This window comes from Mytilus trossulus, chromosome 10 (genome assembly GCF_036588685.1).
Source record: "Mytilus trossulus isolate FHL-02 chromosome 10, PNRI_Mtr1.1.1.hap1, whole genome shotgun sequence".
In the NCBI taxonomy this organism is placed as follows: Eukaryota; Metazoa; Mollusca; class Bivalvia; order Mytilida; family Mytilidae; genus Mytilus; species Mytilus trossulus.
This window is the reverse complement of record NC_086382.1, coordinates 64,035,063-64,060,663: the sequence shown is the minus strand read 5'-3', so window position 1 is coordinate 64,060,663 and position 25,601 is coordinate 64,035,063. Positions and strand designations below refer to the sequence as shown.

The following is a 25,601-nucleotide window of genomic DNA, read 5'->3' as shown; positions in this document are numbered from 1 at the left end:
AGACTCTTATATTGGTGCTTAGTGTCATTTCTTTTGGAAGAAGTTGCTTGTGGTTCTATCTTTAAAGCTAAGGAAATTGCCAATGATATTTAGTTTGTTCTCATCTTGTGCTGTCAAACCACTATCATAAGTTAGGAGAGGGCTAAGCACTCATACAACAACGTGTGAACACAAACAACTAACATTATAGGTAAACTGGTTTAGTGTTTTGATAATAACGTTTGCCTAGATTTAATCTTAATACAAATGTGAAGGTACATTTTGTTTGCAGATCGAACAATATGTACATGCAAAATGAACGACCAGGTAGAAAAGGGCGGTTCAGATGCTTATTGGGTAGAAACAAATGGAAAACAACACACATCTCTTGATGAATGTAGAACATATTGTCTGGTTAATAAAGATTGTGTAGCTGTTTATTACCAACAAAATTATTGCTTTGTCTACAACAAGACGACAACAGTATCTTATAGAACTAATGCAACTTACTCATGGAAGAATTGTGTCGACACTCAAAGTAGGTGTATACATTACTCAAGTAAGAATTTAACTGATTAGTAATAACATGAATTACATGAGATTTCCTAAAGACCACAACTTAATGGCATTATTCATAGTCAGACGATATATATATATACATATTTGTATTAAGTTTAGATCTGTTCTCTTACATGTGGTTACAACGGTCAAACTTAAAGAAGATTTTTCGTAAAATGTTTTTAATATAAACTGTATTCTTTGAATTTTCCCCATAATTAGAACAATATATTTAAAAGGTTACTACATAATACATACTAAGAACGGAAGAACATTGTTTATTTCACAATATATTGTGGTATAATAGGTTAAAGAACGGTCTTCAAGCTATCAGATTTCCCAGAATGACTAGTGAAAAACATTTTGAATGGGAAAACCAACGGTTTAATCTATATTAAAAAAGAGAGATGATAAATACTCATGAACCACATCAACAAACGACAACCCTTAAACAGGCTGAACTCGATTTTGTCATTTTGGGAGATTTTTGTTGTTTTGGTTTCTTCCACATGTTTTATATAAAAGTGTATTTGTAGCTGAATTCCTAGTCAACATATGTGATTAAAAAACACAAAAAAACATTGTGATTTAAAAAAAAATCATATCCTGTTTATGTTCTGTAGTAAGATTATCCTTGTGTTTACCCGACTACTTTGGTCATCATTTCAATGATGTAAATGTTCTCTTTTCTATTAACCTATTTACAGAACTGAAAATTAAGTGTTACCCTCTATGGCCAGTTACTTCAATTCTTACAAGCCAGGAGACTATCATAGAGGATACGGTTGGCAACAGCCAATGGTCAAATCTTAACACTATCCCAACTATTGAGAAAGAGGAAGAAAATATCAAAGGTATACATGATAAATAAAATAACAAAAAACAAATCATCCTCGATTTATTGTGACTATTAATGTAAGGTCTATAATTATAAAAAAATGTTTAAACGTTATTATGAATATTCTTTTTCGCCATTATATACGTACATGTATATACATTGTGTAATTTACAGATTTCGAGTCATTCATTAAAAACGTTTCAACTGATTAAGTGCATTTTCTCCATAAACATAATATAATGTATGCTATGTTTTTCTACTGGGCTTAACATTAAAGTTTAAGATATATATTGAGTTATAACCTTTGATGATCATAATGTTGGTTTTTCACTAAGTATTGATACATGATTTTTTTCTCGTCATTTCTTATAACGTTTCTTCTTGAGATGTACGAGAACGTGCTAGAACGAGTAAAAAATAAGTTTGAGTAAACCCAATGCTTACATCATAGTTTGATTGAATATTATATTTGTTTTCATGTACTGCCGTAAAAGTAAGGAGTATATAGTCAGTCATATGTTATGACGTCTTTCTTCAGAATTAAAGAATCCCTGAAATATCATGTGCGATACATTAATAAGGTTAAACGATAATTCATCAAGTGAAATTTGTTTTACTGTATTCCATAGGAGTGTTTGTCTATAAGTTTTTACTCATTTTCACTTTTTTAGTCATGATTTTGTAAAGAAGGAAATATTTTTGTTAATTTCGGTACTATATTTTCATATTCCTCGAAATTTGTTTAGGTCATTATCCTTTAATAGTATTTTTTTTGCATTTTAATTCTTAATTTTTTTCCTAATAATTCTTTATACAGTTTCGCTAGTATTAGTTCCAACGTTTCATGACCGTTAGAATTAAAAGAGAGATATGACAAGTGTCAAAGGCAGCTTCCCTACGAACCAAAAAAAACATATTAGTTAATTACAACAATTAAGGTTTAATTTAAGGTTTCTAAGTTTACTATTGCTAGGTTATCAAAATATCATTTTTTGGTATTTTAAATTCAAAAAGTGTAAATGCCGATTAGTCAAAATTTAAATCGACTTTGACATCTAATTTCGTATATATGACAATGTACTAAATTTTTGAAAGATTTGCGTAGGGATCATTTTTAATCATTTGCACACTTGAACATTTCTGTTTTTCTTTAAGATAACTGAAGAAAATACCTGTCAAGCTATCACTGTGAAAATTAACAAAACTGAACATGACCTATACTCTAGGTCTATGACATAATTCTTATTTAATTGCCCATTATTAGGTCTTTCCACTTTTCTGTGGAAAGACCTATTGTATTTTTTTCTGATTTTTTTTTTCCCCGCTTGTTCTTGCGATAAATATTTGTTTCGCAATATATCGCTTAGACAATTCTCATGTTGTATGTTTTTTTAACTCATAAACTGTTTACCGTATTGCCCTGGACTGTTTTTATTTAAAGCCCTTATATCCTCACATAGATAATGATGTCAAGGTCAAAGGTCAAGGTCAAGTTCTCAATTTTAACTGTTCCTTTTTTTTGGCATTTTCTCCAACACTTTTGAAGATATATATAAAAGAACAAGCGCAAAATGTTTGCTTTATTGTAATGAATATATGTTACATTTGGTCTGATACAATCTAATGGCACATTATAGGAGTTAGTGCCCCTGAAATGTATAATTATCAGGAAAATTGATTATAACTTCAACAGGGTTCCTTATAAAGCCATATGACCTTTTACAAAAAGGTTGGGTGACATATGACCTTAAAAAATGACAACCAGAGGTAGCATTTTTTGCATGCAAAAGTACTCGGAATCCAAATATTTTATAATATAATACATTTTTTTATCACCATAAACTAAAAGTGACTTTCGATAAACTGGAAGTGGCCAATTATTTCCTGGTTTACAGGCAAAGTTATATAGTACTATATATTTTTGGAATCGGTGTGAAAGAAGCTACCATATGAGACCGGAAGGGACATTTACTTCACCGGATGTAGCAAATTATCGCCCTTATTTCTCTCAAAAGTAAAATCATACCACATCTTATAATGAATTTTATATAGCTACTAATTTCTACGTAATTTGGTGGTGAATTTGACATTTATACATCATCTTAATTGTATATAACGAATAGTTATCAAAGGTACCAGGATTATAGTTTAGTACGACAGACGCGCGTTTCGTCTACATAAGACTCATCAATGACGCTCATATCAAAATATTTATAACGCGAAACAAGTACAAAGTTGAATATTACGAAAATATCTACATTACTGCAAGCCAAATTTTACATGTATCTTTTTTATCAGGAAGGTGTCATGGTCGTTTATTCCGACCATATGGACTCTTGCAAGACGGAATTTGATTTGATATACAACTGTAATATAAATAAGAAAATGGTGACAATAATCAGTACAATAATTAGTACAATAATCAATACAATAATCACTTGACATATCGGATTAATCAAATGTTGTTTCATATTTGCTGTGGTCATCTGAAAAAGAACAATACTAAGTTCGTTAAAAAAAATGTCCTTCAATGTAAAAGGAACAGCATTAAAACAATATGTATCGAAAAAGAAGTATGCATCATTTAATCATAACATTTAGACTAAGTAGGAGACTTGATGTATAGCATACAATCATTTACCCTTAAGGTGGCTCGGGCGTTTTCCACGATCTTGGATTTTGAAGTACCAGATTACAATTGTTCTAGACCTTTAATGAAATGTGCAAATTTTTAGAGTAGTTTGTAATTCATGCGTAAGACCGTTACTGTAAATATAGATAATTATGTGTTTACTCATATTTACGACTTTATTTTATACAAAAAAGGCGATAACTCAGATAAAGTAATTCTATAATAGCAAATGTTGCGAATTAACCTATTTGAATATTTAACAAGAAAACAAGTCCGCTGACCCCATTTGTCTTCATCTTATCTTCTAACATTTTATCTTAACATCATATGGTGTAGTTTTCTTTTGATTACACAACATTGGATTTGCCATGCATACTCTTTACAAAATCTGACAATTTTGCACAACCTGTAGCGTGAAAAAGGTTTCACCGACCCATACTTTTTATTATATTTTTTGAAAAAAGAGAGCATGACAAAGGCTTCATTTTGACAAATTAGTAAAACAAATTACTGTGGATTTCAATTAAGAGGCCCAAGACACCTGAAAGTAACAAAAATTCAGTAGTAACGTTAAATCACATATAAATTATGTTTATGATCGTTCATTGATAAAAAATAATAGGATTGTCAATTGTAATCTTTATTTTGCCCTCATATTATTTGAATCAAGAACAACTGACGTGTATGTTGACGAAATGTCTGGTGCAGCAAAAAGAAGCTTGATATATTCGATGAATTCGAAAAAAAAAATCAGAATGTATTTGTTTGTTTCATTATTTGAAGCCTTTATACAAAAAATCTTGAGTAAAAGAAACTCGAATTGTGTTAATTTATGCGCTTATGGACAATAGATGTATTTACACTTGTATTCCAATTTGTTCGCCATTACGTACAATCACACAGGTTCCCTTAAACTTTGACATCGCAATCCCAATTATTTGACGTCAGAACTAAAAACTGATTGTTGCTTGACGTCGAAAGGTGATTCGGAGAAGATCTAAGGTCATTCGGAAGCGAAATACAGCTAAATACCAAAAGTGTAAATACTTTTATTTTAACCGGCATCGAATAAGGGTAGTTGTAAATCAGTAAAGAAACAAGACTGAAATATCTGGAAAAAATAATAGTACACAACACTGTATCCCCACGGATTTATTTTAAAGGACATTGTTTTTTTGTACTATCATTTACTTTTCTGTATTATTTGACTAACACATCCACCTGATGGATGCTGGACCCCTTCATAGCTTTATGTTCGGTGTGTGCCAAGGCTCTGTGTTGAATACCGTACTTTGACCTTCAATTGTAAACTTTTTATACATTGTGACTTTGGTGGAGAGTTGTCTGACACTCATACTACATTTTGTTATTTATATGTAACACATTATTTATTGGGTCAGGAGCCCCTAGCCATTGCTAGATATAGGAAGATGTGGTGTGAGTGCCAATGAGACAACTCTCCATCCAAACAACAATTCAAAAATTAAACCATTATAGGTTAAAGTACGGCCTTCAACACGGAGCCTTGGCTCACACCGAATAACAAGCTATAAAGGGCCCCAAAATAACTAGTGTGCTAGTCTTGTATTATTTCTAATATTAGTTTATTTTGTATATTTCGGAATTTAGTATGACATCAATTGTCAATAAAGTAGTACACGTTTTTGTTTAAGAGCCAACTGAAGCTCTGGGTTCGGGATTTCATCGCTGTATTGACTGCACATTGGTTGCCTTTGACTGTTTTCCGTTCTTTCGTCGGTTTGTTGATGTTCCAAGAAGTGGTTTCTTTCTGTCTCATTTTAGTTTGGTAATTCAAATCATCCATATTAATGAACAAAGTTAAGATTTGTTTTAATTAAAATCAACTCTTAAAGTGCAAACCCAGAATAACAATTTAAATGAATCGTATGCAGACACTGATGCAATTTATTCACTTATAACTTGGAAATACTTATATATGAACTACTTAAAGTTAATTCAAGTAGGGAAAACTAATTGATTAAGCACTGATAAACTTGACCTATAAGTGTCACCCACAATTACTGGTATAAAATTTACACAACGGTCTATATTTGCACGGTGTACTTCCTCATTAATGCAGTTAGTTCTTTGTATCACTAATTAACATGAAGATTACTAGTTGTACATATTTGTTGTCAAGAATTTTGTTACTTGCCGTTATATCAGGTAAGCGTTTGATCTATACCAGGTCTTTGCATTTTGTCTGCTGTTTATGCATTTTTATCATGTTTATAACGCTTTATATGCTTTTGTTCGTCCGATTGACGATTTCAGGGTTTTGCCAAGGCTTTTTCAGCTTTTTCGACTGCTATAATAGAGAGCTGTTACAGGTAAGCTTTTAGTATATTTCATCTCATTGTTTGCATTTTGCCTGCTGTTTATAGTTTATTCCATGTGAATAACGGTGTTTGTTATATCGTTTTGTTTATTTTCAGTTCAGTCTATGTCAAATGTTTTCTTCATATTACTTTTTCATGAATTGCTACCACTATATCTTATCTTAAGAATCAAATTATATTAACTCACCTTGCCTGTCCCAAGTCAGGAGCTTGTAATTCAGTGGTTGTCGTTTGTTTATGCGTTACATTTTGGGACATAAATAAGGCCGTTATTTTTCTCGTTTGACTTGTTTTACATTGCCATTTTGGGGCTTTTTGTTAATTTCTGTGCAATTTGGTCTCTTGTGGAGAGTTGTCTCATTGTCAATCATACCACATCTTCATTTTTATATTAATCTTGTTTTGTATTATTTGATAGATGAGAAAATGCGGAAGATATCATAGAAGTCGACAAACTAACAACGCCATGATCAAACACGATAATCGAAGAACAGACGAGCAAAAATATACAAAGTCTTTATATAAATAAACGATTGAATGAACATATCACACCGTACCAAAAACTGGGGTTGATTATAAGTGCTCCGACAATGTAAGTTGATTCTAAATTGATAAGATGAAATTTCCTCTGACTATTTGTTAAGTGACTGGACACTTTGTCTCAATATATCAAGCTTTTCGACAATGCATTCAGAAGTGCACTATGATACTACGATGTAGTATGAGCATATGGATTTCTAACCCATTCAAGAACCTCGAGGTTATGGATGCTTAGTATTCTTTTTACGACAAATATGTCATTCGAGCAGATGAAGCCGCCATTAAAATTGTCTTCATATGTAAAAACCATTTATTTGAATGTCGCATAAAAGACCTTGGAATTAATTTGTCTGTCATTTTGGTCTCTCGTGAAGAGTTGTCTCATTTGCAATCATATCACGTCTTCTTTTTCTATATTGGAATAAAGAACAAAACTGCATATTCCTTTGTATTAGCTAAATCATAAAGATAATGGACAACTTTCTTAAATGCTGACTTCTATTCTTTCGACAGTAAAAGATGGTCTTCAGAAATACGTCGATAAAGATTCGTAAAAGTTCTAAAGATCTACTGCTGAATCTTAGATCACAATCTCACCATTTTTGCACAAACATTATGACCTTCGATTTTATACGTTTTACACTGTTATTCCTCATGCTCAAATTAAAGATTGACTTAACCATCTCATTTTACAGAACGTTGTCCTATGAATATGGTAATCGTAGATATACATTTCTTGCTTCAGGTAATAATTCTTATCGTTGGTGATGTCCTATCATTGAATAACCCATATTTATATCTCATACATCCCAGCGAACTTTAAATTAAGGATACTATTCAAACTAGAAGGACTGCTTCATACCTTTATAATTCATCAATACTGCAGTGATGGATGACTTCAGACATTATATGACAAACGAGATGATTCCGCCCTCCAATTTATCAAATTGGAATTTCTCACCAATAACCTATCGTTTGACCCGTTGAATGTGTTTACATATCTCAGGAGTTACGTTACACTTGTGCATGTTCACACTTTACGTTTTCATATACAAGAGTAAGATATTTACGTAGAAACTGCCCAAACTGAGTTATGAAAAGTAAAGATTGAAAATGACAGTTTAACTTGTATGGACATCATCACGAATTGCTTTACCTATACGATGTGTCTTAACAAACTACGGAAATGTTTAACGCGTCTTAGATTGTGGTTTACCATCTTGATAAGTACCGGACGTGACCTATTACCGAAAATATATATATAAAAAAATAGATGTGATATGATTGCTAACGAAATAACTCTCAACAATAGAATTAATGACACAGACATTAATTATAGGTCGGCGTACGACCTTACTGTTTAACTGCGTTTGAATTCGCATTGCTTCCGAAGTTTCATGGTATTAGTATATCCAACATTCATATATTTAGCTAGTCCGGTTGAAAAATTTGTGATGTCTTGTGTTTGCTGTTTAAAACAACGTTGTTTGGTATTTATATATTCCACCAAATTTTCACTTGAATTTTCTGTGAGATTCATGTGAAATTTTACATCAGCAATATTGTCCTGTATAAGTGTGAGTCCGGAATTTCATCTTGTGATGAACGTTCGCTGTTTACTTTAATTGTGGCTTGAATTCTGTATCATCAGTACATTTCACATATGTCTTATTTTTCAGTATAATCAGTTACTCGTGGTTAGTCTACAGGGTTCTTATTTTGTGGTGTTTGTTTTTATATGCGTTTACTGTTTGGTCTGTTTGTTCCCGTAACAAGTAAACATGGACAGAATGAAAAAAAATATATCTACATTTTGGAACTGTGATGTGTTTCTTAATGAATGATATATTGGCAATGCATGACGTCAAATTGGGCGTCGATTAGAGGATCGAAATAATAGACGTCGATCTAAGAATGTGACGTCAGATTTGGACGTCGATTAAAACGTCGATTTCATACACGGACGTTGATCAGAGTCTAATATATGTAGGACTTACGAGTCTAATATGTTTTTCACAATTTGTTTTATGATAGCCTCAGTCCCATTAGCCCATTGTTTTGCTATCGTCGTAATTGTACTAACAAGTTTAAAAAATTTAAAAAATGTGGTCGCTAAATGATTAATGGAACAGTGTGACTTGCTGTTAGACGTGTTAGTGTGTGTTCTACAATGAACAACGTCCATTAGTTTTATATAAAAATAAGCAGATATGGTCTTATTACCAGAGACAACTCTCCAAAGGAGACTGAATAAAACAGAAATTAAAAAGGTCATTGTATGGACAAATTGTAAAACCCATACCTCGAAGCCAGCTTAAAAGGGCTACGACATGACGAATATATATAACATTTCAAACGAGAAAACTAACGGCATGCCTGATTCTATGATGTTATTTGATTATGTCATTGTCATGAGTCTTTTAAAAGGTGATGAGCATTACTATTTATATCACTTTATTCGTTATCAACCTTTTATCTGAATATAATAAAAAGGAAGTAAAATGTAAACGTCCTGATTGCTCTGTTCATTAACTAATAGCCGCTGGATATGCTATAACCAGGAACAATGAATAACTGATGTTGATAGCCGAATATATTGAATTATCTAGCCAATTAACTTAAAGAAGAACTTCAGGTTATTGATTGATGGAGTTGAACCGCTGTATGTCAGCAAATTTATGAAGAACGAGACAGATGACTTTATACAGGACACTTTAACTGAAACGAAAAAAAACGAGTTCGGTCATGCATCTACGATTTGACAAGAGAAGATGGATTACCATTCAAGTAACCCTAGGTTTTGAATGCATTATAATCAATTTACAAGAAATATGTTTGTGCTCCTGCAGACAAAGCATCGAATTATATTTTTCGTAAATGCAAAACTTTAAAAGATGAAATTCGCAGCAAATCTTGGGATCCCAGATAAACGCTTACATGTACATCATAAACAAAACAGTTTATAAAATAAAAAAATCCACCCTTCTCGTCTTCTTCAACAGAAAATTGACAATAAAAACATCCCTCTGTTCACTCGACACGTAAACCTTATAAAAATCCTAAAACGAACGACAAAAGCAGCGTCTTCATTTAACAAATATATCGAGGATGGTATCATATCAAACTTTTGATTGACATCATATCTCTTGGGTTTAGTGGCTTGATATGTTTATATAGGGTTGAAGGTGATGTTTTTAACTTTCTATTTGTTGATTTCAAAAGTTTCAAAAGTAACATAGATTTTGAACACACATCTATTTCATTAATATATCTCGATTCACACTATTTGGACATATTTTACCAAATAATCTTCTTTTCGAAACACTTCGCAAACAGAGTAATAACAAAAACAATTGAAATCGAATAAACATACGTTTCATTGTAGTTGTCACCTATTCGATGACTGATACGACGTGAATGTGTCCTAAAGTATTGAAATACTAAAATACCTCCATGCAAAATTCAAAACGAAAAAATGAAAATCTCAAACACACTAAGCGAATGAAAAACAATTTAAGTTAATTTAATTTGAGTTCATTAAAATATATGTTTTGGAATTATTTTTGACGGCCATTTCCACTCAACAAGTACAGAATTTTGTAAGAGGACAGCCGAAGCCCGCCTCTGAAGGCGGGATTTTTTTCGCTATGTCGAAGTCGGATTGTTGTCTTATTAACAATCCCTCAATTCCTTTTTCAATTTGAACAGATATATTCATGACTTCTTACCGAAACGTCCTTTATATGTAAGAAAAATGCTAATTTGACCTGATTTTATAGATAGACAAACCTCTCACTTGTACGACAATGGCATTAGAGTCCATCATTTTGATAACAATTTGTAATCAAAACAGACATATATATGCACCTCTTATTGCGGACCTGTTTTTGTATTGCTATGAGTTACAATTTATGACAAAAATCTGCAAAGACCCATCGAAACAACATCTGATACACAAATTTAATAATACTTTTATATATTTGAATGATATTTTGGCTATCAATAATGACGACTTCAGTATGTATACTAAAGAAATTTATCCTGTTGAACTTACTTTAAATAAAGCTACTACTAACAATGACCACTGCCCTTTCCTCGATCTTGATATTTATATCATTAACGGAAAGCTTAGTTCTAAAATTTATGATAAAAGAGATGATTTTTCATTTCCTATCGTTAATTATCCATTTTTAGATGGTGACGTTCCCTTGTCACCATCTTACGGTGTTTATATATCTCAACTTGTACGATTTGCTCGTGCATGTAACAATGTTTTAGATTTTAACGAGAGAAATCTTTTTATTACTGAAACAGGGTTTTCGATATCACAAATTTGTCAAAACATTTACTAAATTTTATCATCGGTATAAGGACATTATTCGTAAAGATAGCTCAAAATGCAGACTTCTTATACGTTCAGGTATTTCACATCCATTTTTTTTTATGGAAATATTCTTTATAAAGCACAAAAATGTCAGTATTCACCTCAGAAGCTAACAAAACCTTTAAATAGACTTATTAAGAAGGGATATAGTTACGATACTGTTGTCAGGTCATTAAAGATTGCATATTTTGGCGTTAATATTGATTTACTTGTAGGGTCTTTGCATCGGAACTAAACACATTCATTTAAAAACCAGTTGTTGGCATGACACGGGTTATGTTCTTCTCATATATGTTATGATGGTATGACACTAAACAACTAACGGGAAGGATTGTGCCTGATAGTCATATGATGAAGACATAATATTTTAATCAGTTTTAAAGTCTTGAGCTGGCATGTCAGTTAACTGCTAGTTATGCGTTTACTTTTCTACATTGGCTAGAGGTATAGGGGAGTGTTTAGATCTCATAAACATGTTTAACCCCAACGCATTTTCCCGCCTGTCCCAAGTCAGGAGCCTCTGGCCTTTGTTAGTCTTGCATTATTTTTAATTTTAGTTTCTTGTTTACAATTTGGAGTTTAGTATGGCGTTCATTATCATTGAACTAGTATATACTTTGTTTAGGGGCCAGGTGAAGGACGCCTCCGGGTGCGGGAATTTCTCGCTGCATTGGCGACCTTCTGTTGTTGTCTGTTCTATGGTAGGGTTAATGTCTTTTTGACACATTCCCAATTTCCATTCTCAATTTAATAAAAGGTAAAAATAGAAAAACAAAATCATTACAACAGGAATTATTTTAGCTTGAATATGATCAAATTGAAACTTCTATTATTTCACTTTTGTTCTTGTCTCAAAAACATTCACTAGTATTCAAGAATTAAAAAAGTGATTTTAGCTTACACTACAAACTGCTCAGAGTCTGAATTGACCAGTTTTTGTGCTCGACCAGTAAAATCGAGCACACATTTTACTCCAGTAGTCTCGACATTGTCTCGACTGTACCTAAGTGTACTCAACTAGGTCTCGACTTTACTTAATTAGTCTGATTCAGTACTTGATGATTTTGGTGTAGTCTGAAATGGTCTTGACCAAGACTCGACCTGTCTCGATTAGTCTCGACCTGTCTTGACTAGTCTCGACCAGGCTCGACCTGTCTCGACTAGTCTTGACCTTCAAATTTCGTTTTGACTGGTGTAAATCAGCCCATCTAACTAAATAAAATATTTAGCTTACAAAAGCTTATTTGCTAGTTTGATTCATTGCTGTGAAATTAAAGAATTTAATTTTACAATAGGTAAAAATGAAAATTATTATTTAAATTCAGATAGGCATCTTTATTTTTTTTTATAACTTTTTCAAATCAGCTTGGATTTTCATCAAACTATTCAGCTATCTTAGATATATATTAAGCTTACTGAATCCCATGTCAGTTTTGCTTTTTGTTGTATTGCTGTCTAATTTAAGAATAAAATTAATCTAGGTCAAAACCTAGAATTTGCAACTCGGACAAAACAGAGATAGTACACTTTGATTTTTTAATAACTTTTTTCAAATCAACTTAGATTTTCATCAAACTACCCAGCTATCTTAGATATATATTAAGCTTACTGAATCCCAGGTCATTTTGTTTTTGTTGTATTGCTCTCAACTTTAAGAATTAAATTAATCTTGGTAAAAAAAGCTAGGATTTGCAATTCGGACAAAACAGAGATAGAACACTTTAATTTTTTTAATAACTTTTTCAAATCAACTTGGATTTTCATCAAACTGTGCAGCTATCTTAGATATATATTAAGCTTACTGAATCTCAGGTCATTTTGTTTTTTGTTGCATTGCTGTCAAATTTAAGAATTAAATTAATCTAGGTTAAAAAAGCTAGAATTTGAAGTTTAGAAAAAATAGAGATAGTACACTTTGATTTTTTTAATAACTTTTTTAAATCAACTTGGATTTTCATCAAACTATACAGCTACCTTGGTGATATAATAATCTAACTGAAACCCATGTTGTTATGAAGTTTGATTAATATATCACAAAGGTACATGTAGCTGTATAGTTTGACGAAAATCCAAGTTGATTTGACAAATTATTAAAAGAAATTAAAGTGTACTTACTATCTGAATATAGTCTGAACTGCAAATTCTAGTTCTTTTGACCTAGATTAATTTGATTCTTAAATTGACAGCTATACACCAAACTTCATAACAACCTGGCTTTCAGTAAGGTAGCTGTATAGTTTGATGAAAATCCAAGTTGATATAAAAAAGTTATTAAAAAAATTTCAAGTGTTACATGTAACTATCTCTATTTTGTCCGAGCTGCAAAATCTAGCTTTTTTAACCTAGAGTAATTTAATTTCTTGAATTTGACAGCAATCGACAAAAAACAAAATGACCTGGGATTCAGTAAGCTAAATGTATATCTAAGATAGCTGCATAGTTTGATGAAAATCCAAGTTGATTTGAAAATGTTATAAAAAAATTAAAGATGCCTATCTGAATTCAAATAATATTTTTTTTTACCTAATTCTTTCATTTCACAGCAATGAATCAAACTACCAAATTAGCTTGAATTTTGTAAGATCAATATTTAATTTAAATAGATGGGCTGATTTACACCTGTCAAAACTAAATTTAAAGATCAAGACTAGTTGAGGCAGGTCAAGACTGGTTGAGACAAAGTCGAGACTAGTCGAGACAGGACGAGACAGGTCGAGCACTGGTCAAGACCATTCTAGACTACACCAAGCTCATCAAGTACTGTATCAGACTAATTAAGTAAAGTCGAGACCTAGTCCAGTACACTTAAGTACAGTTAAGTACAGTCGAGACAATGTCAAGACTAGTCGAGTAAAATATGTGCTCAATTTTACTGGTCGAGCACAACAACTGGTCAATTCAGACTCCGAGCAGTTTTTAGTGATACTACGATAATGGCGGGTAAATATATGTGCACGCCAAAAGGATAACACCAAACAATGGACGAAAAATTACGATTACTAGCAATATAAAAAAGAAGATGTGGTATGATTGCCAATGAGACAACTATCCACAAAAGACCAAAATGATACAGACATTAACAACTATAGGTCACCGTACGGCCTTCAACAATGAGCAAAGCCCATACCGCATAGTCAGCTATAATATGCCCCGATAAAACAATGTAAAACTATTCAAACGAGAAAACTAACGGCCTTATTTATTTTAAAAAATGAACATAAAAAACAAATATGTAACACATAAACAAACGACACCCATTGAATTACAGGCTCCTGACTTGGGACAGGCACATACATAAATAATGTTGCGGGGTCCCAACCCTCCCCTAACCTGGGACAGTGGTATAACAGTACAACATTAGAACGAACTATATAAATCAGTTGAAAAAGGCTTAACTCATCAGATGGACAAAAATACAAGTGGACGTGGCCGGGTACCTATACATCCCGACACAAAAAGACGCAATGAACAGATCTGAGAGTACTCGCAGTTATCTGACAGCTAGTTCAAAGCCACTAACAACTAATAAAAAAATCATGCATTTAAGACTTTTTAAGCAAAAAAACCCTAACTGTAAAAAATATAAGGGCATACACTATGTCTTTTAACTCTACTTTCCGCAATATAGATAATATTCTCTAACCAAATAATTCAAAATTTGGTGACTATGTTGAACGCATCTATCCCTTAGAACAAGAGATAAAGGATACAACAGATGCAGTTAAATCGGCCTCATATTTTTACTAACATCTAAAATTGTCAATGAGGATCGGCTGTAAACAAAAACAAAAAAGACAAAAGAGATGCTTTCAGCTTCCGAATTGTTACATTTACATTTCTATGTACCAACATATTAGCAGCGCTTAAAACGGACTATATATCTCCCAATTGATACGATATTCCCGGGCTTGTATTTCCTACTATGATTTCCTTGATGGAGGGTTGCTGCTTACAAAGAAGCTTTTAAACATAGAGTTCTAAATGTTGTGAGATAAGTGTGAAATAAGTGAAAATGAAATCATCCCTTCGTAAATTTTACGGACGTCATCACGAGTTGGTTGACCGTTTTATTGATGATATCGGATATGTAGTTTATGTCATAACTACAATCCCGTTACCTTTTCACGAATGTGACACTTATAACTTATAATAGACTTGTAACAGGGTTTTAATAACAAGAGCAACACGACGGGTGCCACCTATGGAGCACGATATGCTGTCCATCCCGGAGCACCATATATCACCTCAAGTTTTTGGTTGGGTTCTTGTTGCTTAGTCTTTATTTTTCTATGGTGTATTCTGTGCGCTATTTCTTTTAAAGCCAAGGCATTGCCAGTTAATTTTCGATCTAGGAGTTTGACTGTCCCTCTTGTATCTTTTGCCCCTCTTTTATTAGTAAATGTTGACACATATACAAATTTAAAAAAAAATACAACTCGTAATAAAGATGATAGACAACGTCAGAGCCTAGATACTCACTTGTGACATGTGTATGCGGTTTTCGATCGTTAAATACTACAATTCTCGTCTGGTCTATGGAATTACCCATCGTGTCTTATCTTCAATGTTACGTGTTAACTGAATTTGAATTTGCATGGCGGATGACGCAATGATAACATGTGACGCTTACTATCTTGACCTACCCAGTCACGCTTCTTTTATAGTTTCTCATTGATAACTTCGTATTCTACATTCAGGCTGAGGTAAACACTTTCAGAATACAAAGCCATTCTAGGTACAAACTGTTTGACCATTAACTATGTAACCATAGACAGTAAAATGGGAATATGAATGGGGATACTGAAATAAGAAATCTTAAATAAAATATTGAATATACATAAATTAAAAACCTTAATAACAACAAAATGGGTATCAACAAGATTATTTTCAGTTTTCAGTTTTAATATTTGATGGTATCATCTTTACACATCATTTTCTTTAAAAGCATTTCTGTCGATTGTTAAACAATCGCAATAATTAACGAAAACCGTTCTGAATTTTAATGCATTACAGATATCAAATTAAAAAAAGAGGGACGAAAGAAACCAGAGGGACATTTAAACTCATAGATTGAAAATAAACTGACAACGCCATGGCTAAAAAAAACCCAGACAAATAATAGTACAGAAGACACAACATAAAAACTAAAGACTTAGCAACACGTACCTTACCAAAAACTGGGGGTGCTCCGGAGGAGTACTCAGATCCTACTCCACATGTGGCTACCGTAATCTTTTAGATTTTTTTACTTTTTCTTTTACATATACGATGATGGGATGCATTATATTTTTCAGAGTTGGGCGCTGTAGATGACCCGTGTTCACTGAAAGGCACTAAGTATGATGATAATATAGGTAAATCTTAAAATTTCTTTTTCTATCAGAAGTGTGTATTGGTCAGACAATAGAAGTTTTGTTTTCAGACCATCACACTGTTATAATTATAGATTTCATAATGAGTGAAAATGGGATATCGATTTATATCAATTAGAGTTATTTGATTTCAATATAATAATAAACGGCGAGTTAAGTATTACCATTTTGATTAGATACCGAAAGTTGATATCAAGCGATATCCAATTTTCACAAGTTAACAAACCTATTTATCTTATGGACAACACTCAATGTGTATATTAAAAATTCAGCGAAATTAGTCTAGTCTTTTGCATATTCCTGTATGACGTCATATGTCCTTTGTCTGTGTCAGACATTTTAAGACTTTATGTAAATTTCAGAATGTAATGAAATTTGACATATAGAATATTGTCTGGTGAAATGTAAGTGTTTTTTTTTAATTATTAAAGAAATCACATACGTCCGTTGTCATGGACGAAATGTACATCATTCGGAGTTGTATATCGATAGCCATCATCAAATTGATCCGATAAACTAGTGTTCTGCTTAGATTTAATCAAAGCTCATAATGATTTGACAGATACGGACTTTTTATAAATTCTAGCAAAAAGTAAAATCACAAAAATACTGAACTCTGAGGAAAAATTAAAACGGAAAGTTCCTAATCAAAGGCAAAATCAAATGATAACACACATCAAACGAAAAGACAACAACTGTCGTATTCCTGACTGAGAACAGGCATTTTCAAATGTAGAAAAAGGTGGATTGAACCTGGTTTTATAGTGCTAAACTTCTTACTTGTCTGACAGTCGCATCAAATTCCGTTATATTTACAACGTTGCAACATATCTTTTTGTGTTTTACAGAAATTAATATAACGGCAAAAGTATAACATTTTTTTTCGCGATTATCAGCTTTTTACTTCGAACAGAATCGGTTGGAATTAATAACCATTAAGTAATTTATTTATATTCCTAAATATTTGGATTTTCCCTCATCTATTTCTATCTTTAGTTACAGTAGAACTAGTTTGTAGAACTAGTTTGATTATTATCTAATTATAGGTCTTTGGTTAGTACTGCACAGGTATTCCATAGGCCTAGGGTTCTATAGTCATAAATAAGTCCGATACTTGTATAGTAACGTATGCATCGAGGTGCTCGCAGTAACTTCTAAGTTCAACACGTTATGCATAGTATATTATTTGCGTTATTTATTATGATTAAGTCTAGAATAGCTAAATGTGTGATTGTTTAGGGATGTTTGTTATTGTTTTATTATCTTTATTAAATGTTGCATCGCACAGAAAATAACAAGTTACTACAAGCAGACCTAGTCTACATTTTGGCTTGCCTCTTATTTAGTCGTCATGTAGAAAACTTTGAAATGTATTCAATTCGGACGAATTTATGAGCGAGAATTAAAATAATAGAAGTTCCATTTTTGAACATATTCATTATAAAATCATTCCTGTTTCAGATATGATTCACATGAAATAAAACACTTTTTATATACTCACATTTACCGATGATTTCTTCATTTAGTGGCAGACATGTGTACAGGCGACTTCGCAGTTGAAGACAGTGAAGACGGAAGGAACTTGAAAGACAGTGTAATTGTACGTGTGGTAAAACAGAAAGCTAACTGTACATGTCGTGTCAGTCTGATAAATAATACTCGCAATTACTCTGTACAAATGAAAAGATTCAAGAATCAACCAAGTGCGGTTCCATCGACTCCGACCTGTGGACTAGCTATTGATGTTGATTATCCTCAAGTTACAGGATTGAGAAGACATCTGGACCCAATTCAATGTAACAATGGTTCTGACAAGCGAAAAATTGTTCTAGAAAACAATAGCGTTATTGAACTGAAATCAAGATTTGTTGGTGGTAATTTTACCAGAGGATACTGTATAATGATATATAGAGGTATGTTTTTGTTAATAATAGAATAATGAATAAAACGCACGATGCTTCCTTACCTGTTACGCGAAAGACAAAAGTTGAAACTTTCGAGTTCTATCCACAGTTTCGAGTTCTATCCACAATTTCGAGTTCTATCCACAATTTTAAGGACGAACAATACCGCAGAGGCATTCATAAACGCGTTGAATTGTAACGCGTTGTTTAAAAAAAAAAATGCTTGATATTCATGTCAACCCCGAAGTGCTGACTACTGGGCTGGTGATACCCTCGGGGACGAAACGTCCACCAGCAGTGGCATAGACCCAGAGGTGTAAATTGTTATCAAAGGTACCAAAATATTACGCAACTGCATTAAATTCTGTTCTTTAGTCACTAAGGATGAATAATTTTAAAGTAATTTAGCGCTCTATAATGCTATGGTTACTAATATTTTTGTCGAGAGCAATAAAAGTGACAATTTTTTTTGTTTTTTTGTTTTTATTGATATTCCTGTATTGGCCTGATAGTTAAAAACTTTTTATACCTCATGATTTTGTCATTATAATATATAAAAGACGATGAGGTATGATTGCAAACTCTTCTAAAAAGAGAAAAAATGACACAGAAAATAATAACTATAAGTCACCGTACGGCCTTCAACAATGAGCAAAGCCCAGACCGCACAGTCAGATATAAAAGGCCCCAAAATGACAATGTAAAACAATTCAAACGAGAAATTTTACGGCCTAATTTATGTACAAAAATGAACGAAAAACAATTATGTAACACTTAAACAAACGACAACCACAGACTATAACAATGCACATAATCATTACACCGGAACTAAACTTCGAACTTGATCTGTTACTTGTCATGATAAAAAAATGTACTATTTGTTTTTTAATGCATTGTTTTAACGCGGGTTTTTCAGTGTGCATCACATTGTTTATGTTATTTTTCCGTAGACACAGTCATTTCTTTAGTGAACAAAACAAACTGACATAAATTGTGAAACACAATGTCATCTCGTTGTTCAATTTATTTAACACGTCGTAAATAGTGTTTCTTTTTATATTATACCTAGATAGGGTTCGATCTATGAGTTTGACCGTCCCTCTGGTATCTTTCGCTCCTCTTTTGAAAATCCGATGCTTCGGTTCATTGAAAAAGGGATCAGACGCATTCACTACTGGATATGGATTGCATACTTCTAAAAGGTTACCTATTCAACACTGTAATAAGATTATTGAATATTGTTTTTATTGGTATAAATATTGATTTTGTTATCAGTAAATTAAAAGCTAACTCAATATTACTAGTATGTTATGTACATATATACATATTCATGGATCTACAATCTGGCGATACCTGTAACTTTGCATTACACAAGGTCATGTTTTCTCTGGCTGTTTATGACGTCTTTACACTAAATCCATTGGATGTTGGATGTGTACGGATTGATGGTTTAATCTTAAATGCATGATTTTTTTATTAGTTGTTAGTGGCTTTGAACTAGCTGTCAGATAACTGTGAGTACTCTCAGAACTCTTCTTTGTGTCTTTTTGTATCGGGATGTATAAGTACCCGGCCACGTCCACTTGTATATTTGTCCATCTGATGAGTTAAGCCTTTTTCAACTGATTTTTATAGTTCGTTCTTATATTGTACTGTTATGCCACTGTCCCAGGTAAGGGGGAGGGTTGGGATCCCGCTATCATGTTTAACCCGCCACATTATTTAGGTATGTGCCTGTCCCAAGTCAGGAGCCTGTAATTTAGTGGTTGTCGTTTGTTTATTTGTTACATATTTGTTTTTCGTTCATTTTTTTTATATATAAATAAGGCCGTTTGTTTTCTCGTTTGAATAGTTTTACATTGTCTTATTGGGGCCCTTTATAGCTGACTATGCGGTATGGGCTTTGCTCATTGTTGAAGGACGTAAGGTGACCTATAGTTGTTAATGTCTGTGTCATTTTGGTCTCTTGTGGACAGTTGACTAATCGGCAATCATACCACATCTTCTTTTTTTATATTATGACTAAAAGCAGATTGTGAATTTCGTTAAATGATACTATAACAAATAATTTTAATATCAGAAGATAACTCGAATGATTCCAAAGTACAATTAAAAATCCAATGTGATGATCCTGATGAGACAACAACACATATATCAGCAGCGACAATTAAAGACAACCTACAATATGAGGGAGAAATAATGCCGACAGCTGGTACTGAAAACAATGATAAAACTGTATCAAAGAAAGGATACAATCAAGATGGTAATGTTAATCATTTTAAGATGTAGTTAAGTTCATAAAATTGAGAATGGATATGGGGAATGTGTCAAAGAGACAAAAAACTTACCATAGAGCAGACAACAGCCAAATATTTGCTAGAAGCAAAATACAAAAACATCATTAATATATTTTTAGGTAGACTTCACCGTAGTAAAATAAATACAAAAAATACAATATTACTGCATTTAGTTATGATGTTTTTATGTGTGTTTTGTGGGATGTTTTGTTTTGTCTTATCGTTTGTTGTATTTTCAGGTTATTTCACATATGTATTATTAACCACTATAGTTTAGTTAATTTTAATTTTCCCTGAATAAGTTATCGTGTTAATCCAAATAATTATGACGTCGTCACAGCCTTTGTATGCACTTCAAGATTCTAACATGACGCGCTTCTTTCGCTTTGTTAACAAAAACGTGATAAAATTTTCGATATATCTATGCTTTGCGCAGACTCATAGAGATATAAATAATAATGGCTGTAAGAAATATATCATATGTAGATACATATGTATCATAACATATGTGCAAACGCTATGTCGATTTTGCTGTGTTACAAATATTAATCCTATTAAAATCGAAATAATTCATGGAAGCAATAGATTTGATTGAATTCTACACATGGCCTGGGCCTTGGTATTCAAATTTTATCATACGCTTTAGCTGAAAGGTCTTGCGTTTGATTGTGCTGTTTCATGTCACACAATTTTACTCATCAGCCTTATGTAGACGAAACGAGCGTCTGGAGTACTAAATTATTAACATGGTACCTTTGATAACTATTTTAGTGATATATTTACATTTCTGTAAAATTGCCATATAAACAATACATGATAGTGTTGATGGGTTTCCTTTCGCACACCGGATTTGTTTTTCTCTCAATCGGAAAATGTCTTTTGAACTGTGGTAAACTGCTTTTCTTAGACTCGGTATGAATTATATAAAAAATACAGTAAACATTTTGACGGATTCGCAACGAACTCGAAAGTTGTCTTTTTACTTTGAAGAACATAAAATGAGACCATTACTATTGAGAGAAATTAAAAAAGACATACCATTTAATGTTGTTATTGGTTTGATATCAAAGATACATTAATACAGACAACTTAGTTGAATGTGATAAATATTTAAAGTGGCAAAGAATCCTATTGAATTCATTTTTTTTTTACAGATAAGAAGTTAGAACTGTACATCTATATAGGAGCAGGTGCAGGAGGATTGTTTGTGATTATAGCTATATTATTGATTATACTGTGTATAAGGTAAATTGCATTCAACGTGTTTTCCATCAAACATCTAAAATATGAATATCACTACAATGACAACACTGAAAAAGGTAAAACGTATTGCTTCTATTTGCAGTGCTGGTATTCCGTCATCAAAATGTTTCAAAGATAAAGTTAATTTTTGTACATTGAAAAACAATCATTAGACCATTGGTTTTCCCGTTTGAATGGTTTTACACTAGTAATTTTGGGGCCCTTTATAGCTTGTTGTTCGGTGTGAGCCAAGGCTCCGTGTTGAAGGCCGTACTTTAACCTATAATGGTTTAATTTTTAAATTGTTATTTGGATGGAGAGTTGTCTCATTGGCACTCACACCACATCTTCCTATATCTATGTAAGGTTTAGCAAGCTATATTACCTGGTTTAGTTCGACTATATTTATACATGGAAAAATGCATGTGCCAAGTCGGAAATATGACAGTTGTTGTTCGTTCTTTTGGTGTATTTGAGTTTTTGGTTTTGTCATTTTAATACGAATTTTCCGTTTTTGATTATCCTCGGAGTTCGGTATTTTTGTTGTTTTGCATTTTCATGAAATAATCTCATGATTTACAAAAAACAGACCTAGAACAAACAGACCTAACAGAATGGAAATAATCCTTACAAAACAAAGACTTGTTGAAGCTGATCAACTTCATAACTTTTGAAGATATCATCTCTATCCGCGTACTTTGTGTCGTTAGATGAAATTTGTTGATTTGTTTGAATCTCAGATTAACACCGTCACATCAATAGTTTCCTGACCATTAAATATATTGCTTTGCTGCAATTTTCGAATTGTACAGTAATATAAAAAAAATTATACTAAAACCCAACGAACCGCGCGTCTAAAGCTGTTCATTATTCTATAGTGTTAATGAGGCATTCAACACAGAACCAAGACTAGTTTATAATAAAGGTCTTTGCATAAAAAAACAAAAAAAGATTGGAATGGAATCAAACACTATGTGAAAACTAAGATTCTATCATGAAATCTTTCACAACGGGCAACCGGAAATTGTCTCGAACAAAATTAAAAAAAAATAAATGAAAAATTTGAGAAATGTGAAATCTCCCACGATTTCGTTAGGCCTTCCAACATGTACTTCTATTTGAAATTATAAATAAGTGGATTAAATTCCGTACATGACGAAACGAGAAAAAATGAAAACATTCAAGTTTCTTCTTTATCTTTCTGCGTTCGCTTTCATTCTGATTATTTAAAAAAAAACTTAAATGGATAATAGCATTCGTACCGCATATCAAATTACTGTTAAGTTCGAATTAACTGTATGTATGACTATAATAGATTGCATACCCTATACTTGTTTGTTTTATCCTGTATACTCCACCGTGAGTGTTCTGTATATTATTGAAAATTGTTTTTCTGACATGTTTATATTTTTTTTTATTATTCAATGGTTTTACTAATTTTGAATTTAAAGACAAATTTGTTCGTATTGAATATTACAATCTTTGCTAATTTTGAATAAGTTAAGTTATATGTTTTCTATATAACCCGGATATAATTGCTGTTATATTAGATAACGGCTCCTTGGTGAATATGCTCACTGATATTTAATATTCCATATTCCATATTTCTAAAAAAAAAATCAAGTTGTGTGTTTATCATTATAAAAGTTAAACATAATTATTTCGAATTACAGGAAAAGATCAAAGAAGAAAACTATAAATGAAGAACAAACTACGCATGGCACCAATGGTCCTGATTCTGATAATGGCGAACTAAAGGATAACATGTTATACGTTTCCTCCGATCAACAAGATATTATTGAGGACGGTAATTACCATATGATTGATTTAGGACAGAAACGAGGAGTTAATGAAAGTAGAAGTTCTAAAGTCGAATATAATACAGCTGACGGAAACTACAGTTCTATAGGAAGTCCAGATACTAAACATAAACCGAAAGCGGCCGTCAACTTCCGTGAATCAGACAACCAAACCCAACATATATTTATCGTGGAAAATAGCAATGATGAATATGCCGTGGTAGACAAAGGGAGAAAATCTGAAAGTGTTAAACATGCTTCTCCTTTGGTAATGAATAGCAGCGAAAAAGACATGGAGATGTCTGGTTTACATGTAGATCAGACATATGCAGTGGTTGATAAAACAAATAGGGGGAAAGCTGATGAATGAGAAAAAAAAAGAGTGCAACAAAAAGAACGAATTACCAGAAACTACCCTTTATTGGAGTTGTCGAACATGACTTCTAATAAATGCAAATAGCAGTTAAAACGCGTTTTCCAACAAGCGTCTGTTAATACGCAACCGCATACGATAACTTAGATAAAAAGCATGTTTTAAACATGCTTAGTGTCTAATGCTTTATGCTTTGCGTGTAATAAAAGCATACTCTTGCAAACTATACATTATATTTTGTTAAAACTGTATAATAAAGCATTGCTTTGTCATATTTTCAAATATTTAAGAGGTTAACTATTTTGTTTTTTAAAGGGTACGCTAAGTATACTTTTTTATTATTGACATTTAAGGTAGTAAGTTACCTTTTTCGTCAGTTGGAGAAAGAGAAAAATATCAACACTTCATAAATTATATATTGGAATCCATATTATACATGTATTAACACTGGAGTATAAATGTTGTTAAGCAAAGTACAATATATATGCAATTGATATCAAGAGTCTACAATAGTCTTATGATATCACTTTTTCCCAATTGTTATTTTTTTAACATGTTTAATGTTTGCTCAAATCATTTATAAATTACTGAACAAAGAAATTAAACTTATAATTGTATACTACAAAGGCATTTAGACCAGGATCTGCTAACCCTTCCGGAAAGCCTCAGTTAATAGTGGTGTTCATGCTGCTAAGTTTTAAGTTTCTATATATGTTGTTTTTTGTGCACTGATGTTTTGACTTTCGCTTTCCTTTTTTATACGCCCGTCAAAATTTTGACAGGACGTATTATGGTATACAAATGTCCGGTGTCCGTCCGTCTGTCTGTCCGTCCGTCTGTCATTCGTCTGTCTGTCCGGCGTAAACGTGTCGCACCGTAACTTGAGAACGACTTATCTAAATTTCATGAAACTTAACATAGTTGTTTTTTATAATGGTTAAATGATCTGTATACTTTTTGGTGAAAATAAGATTTAAACGTTTTGAGTTACGACACTTTGTAACTAAAACAGGGGTGTTTTTTTTTCACATGTCGCACCGTATCTCAAAAACGATTCTTGATTATTGCTTAAAACTTTACACACTTCTTGGTTATATTAATCTTAATATCTGTATATTTTTTGGTGATGATTCAAAATTTCATTTTTGAGTTATTGAGTATTTTGTAAAAAAGGGGGAGGGGTCTTTTACATGTCGCGCCGTATCTCAAAAACGATGTATGATTATTGCTTAAAACTTTACACACTTCTTTGTTATAATTGCTTAAAACTTTATCAGAAACTATTAATGATTATTGCAAAAAAACTTCCACACAAGACGTCGG

At 32.3% G+C, this 25,601-nt stretch overlaps 1 protein-coding gene and 1 long non-coding RNA gene across 2 annotated transcripts; both read left to right on the top strand.

Annotated features, from left to right (window-relative positions):
* Positions 1–6,077: 6,077 nt before the first annotated feature.
* On the top strand, positions 6,078–18,295 carry LOC134687306 (uncharacterized). Its single transcript, XR_010101759.1, has 3 exons — positions 6,078–6,194; positions 16,586–16,645; positions 18,190–18,295. It is a non-coding gene; the product is annotated as an uncharacterized LOC134687306 (long non-coding RNA).
* Positions 18,296–18,341: 46 nt separating this feature from the next.
* On the top strand, positions 18,342–24,715 carry LOC134686418 (uncharacterized). Its single transcript, XM_063546086.1, has 4 exons — positions 18,342–18,576; positions 20,648–20,830; positions 22,019–22,109; positions 23,780–24,715. The coding sequence occupies exons 1-4, from the start codon at positions 18,342–18,344 to the stop codon at positions 24,273–24,275; spliced, it is 1,005 nt and encodes a 334-aa protein (XP_063402156.1). The 3' UTR covers positions 24,276–24,715.
* Positions 24,716–25,601: the final 886 nt, after the last annotated feature.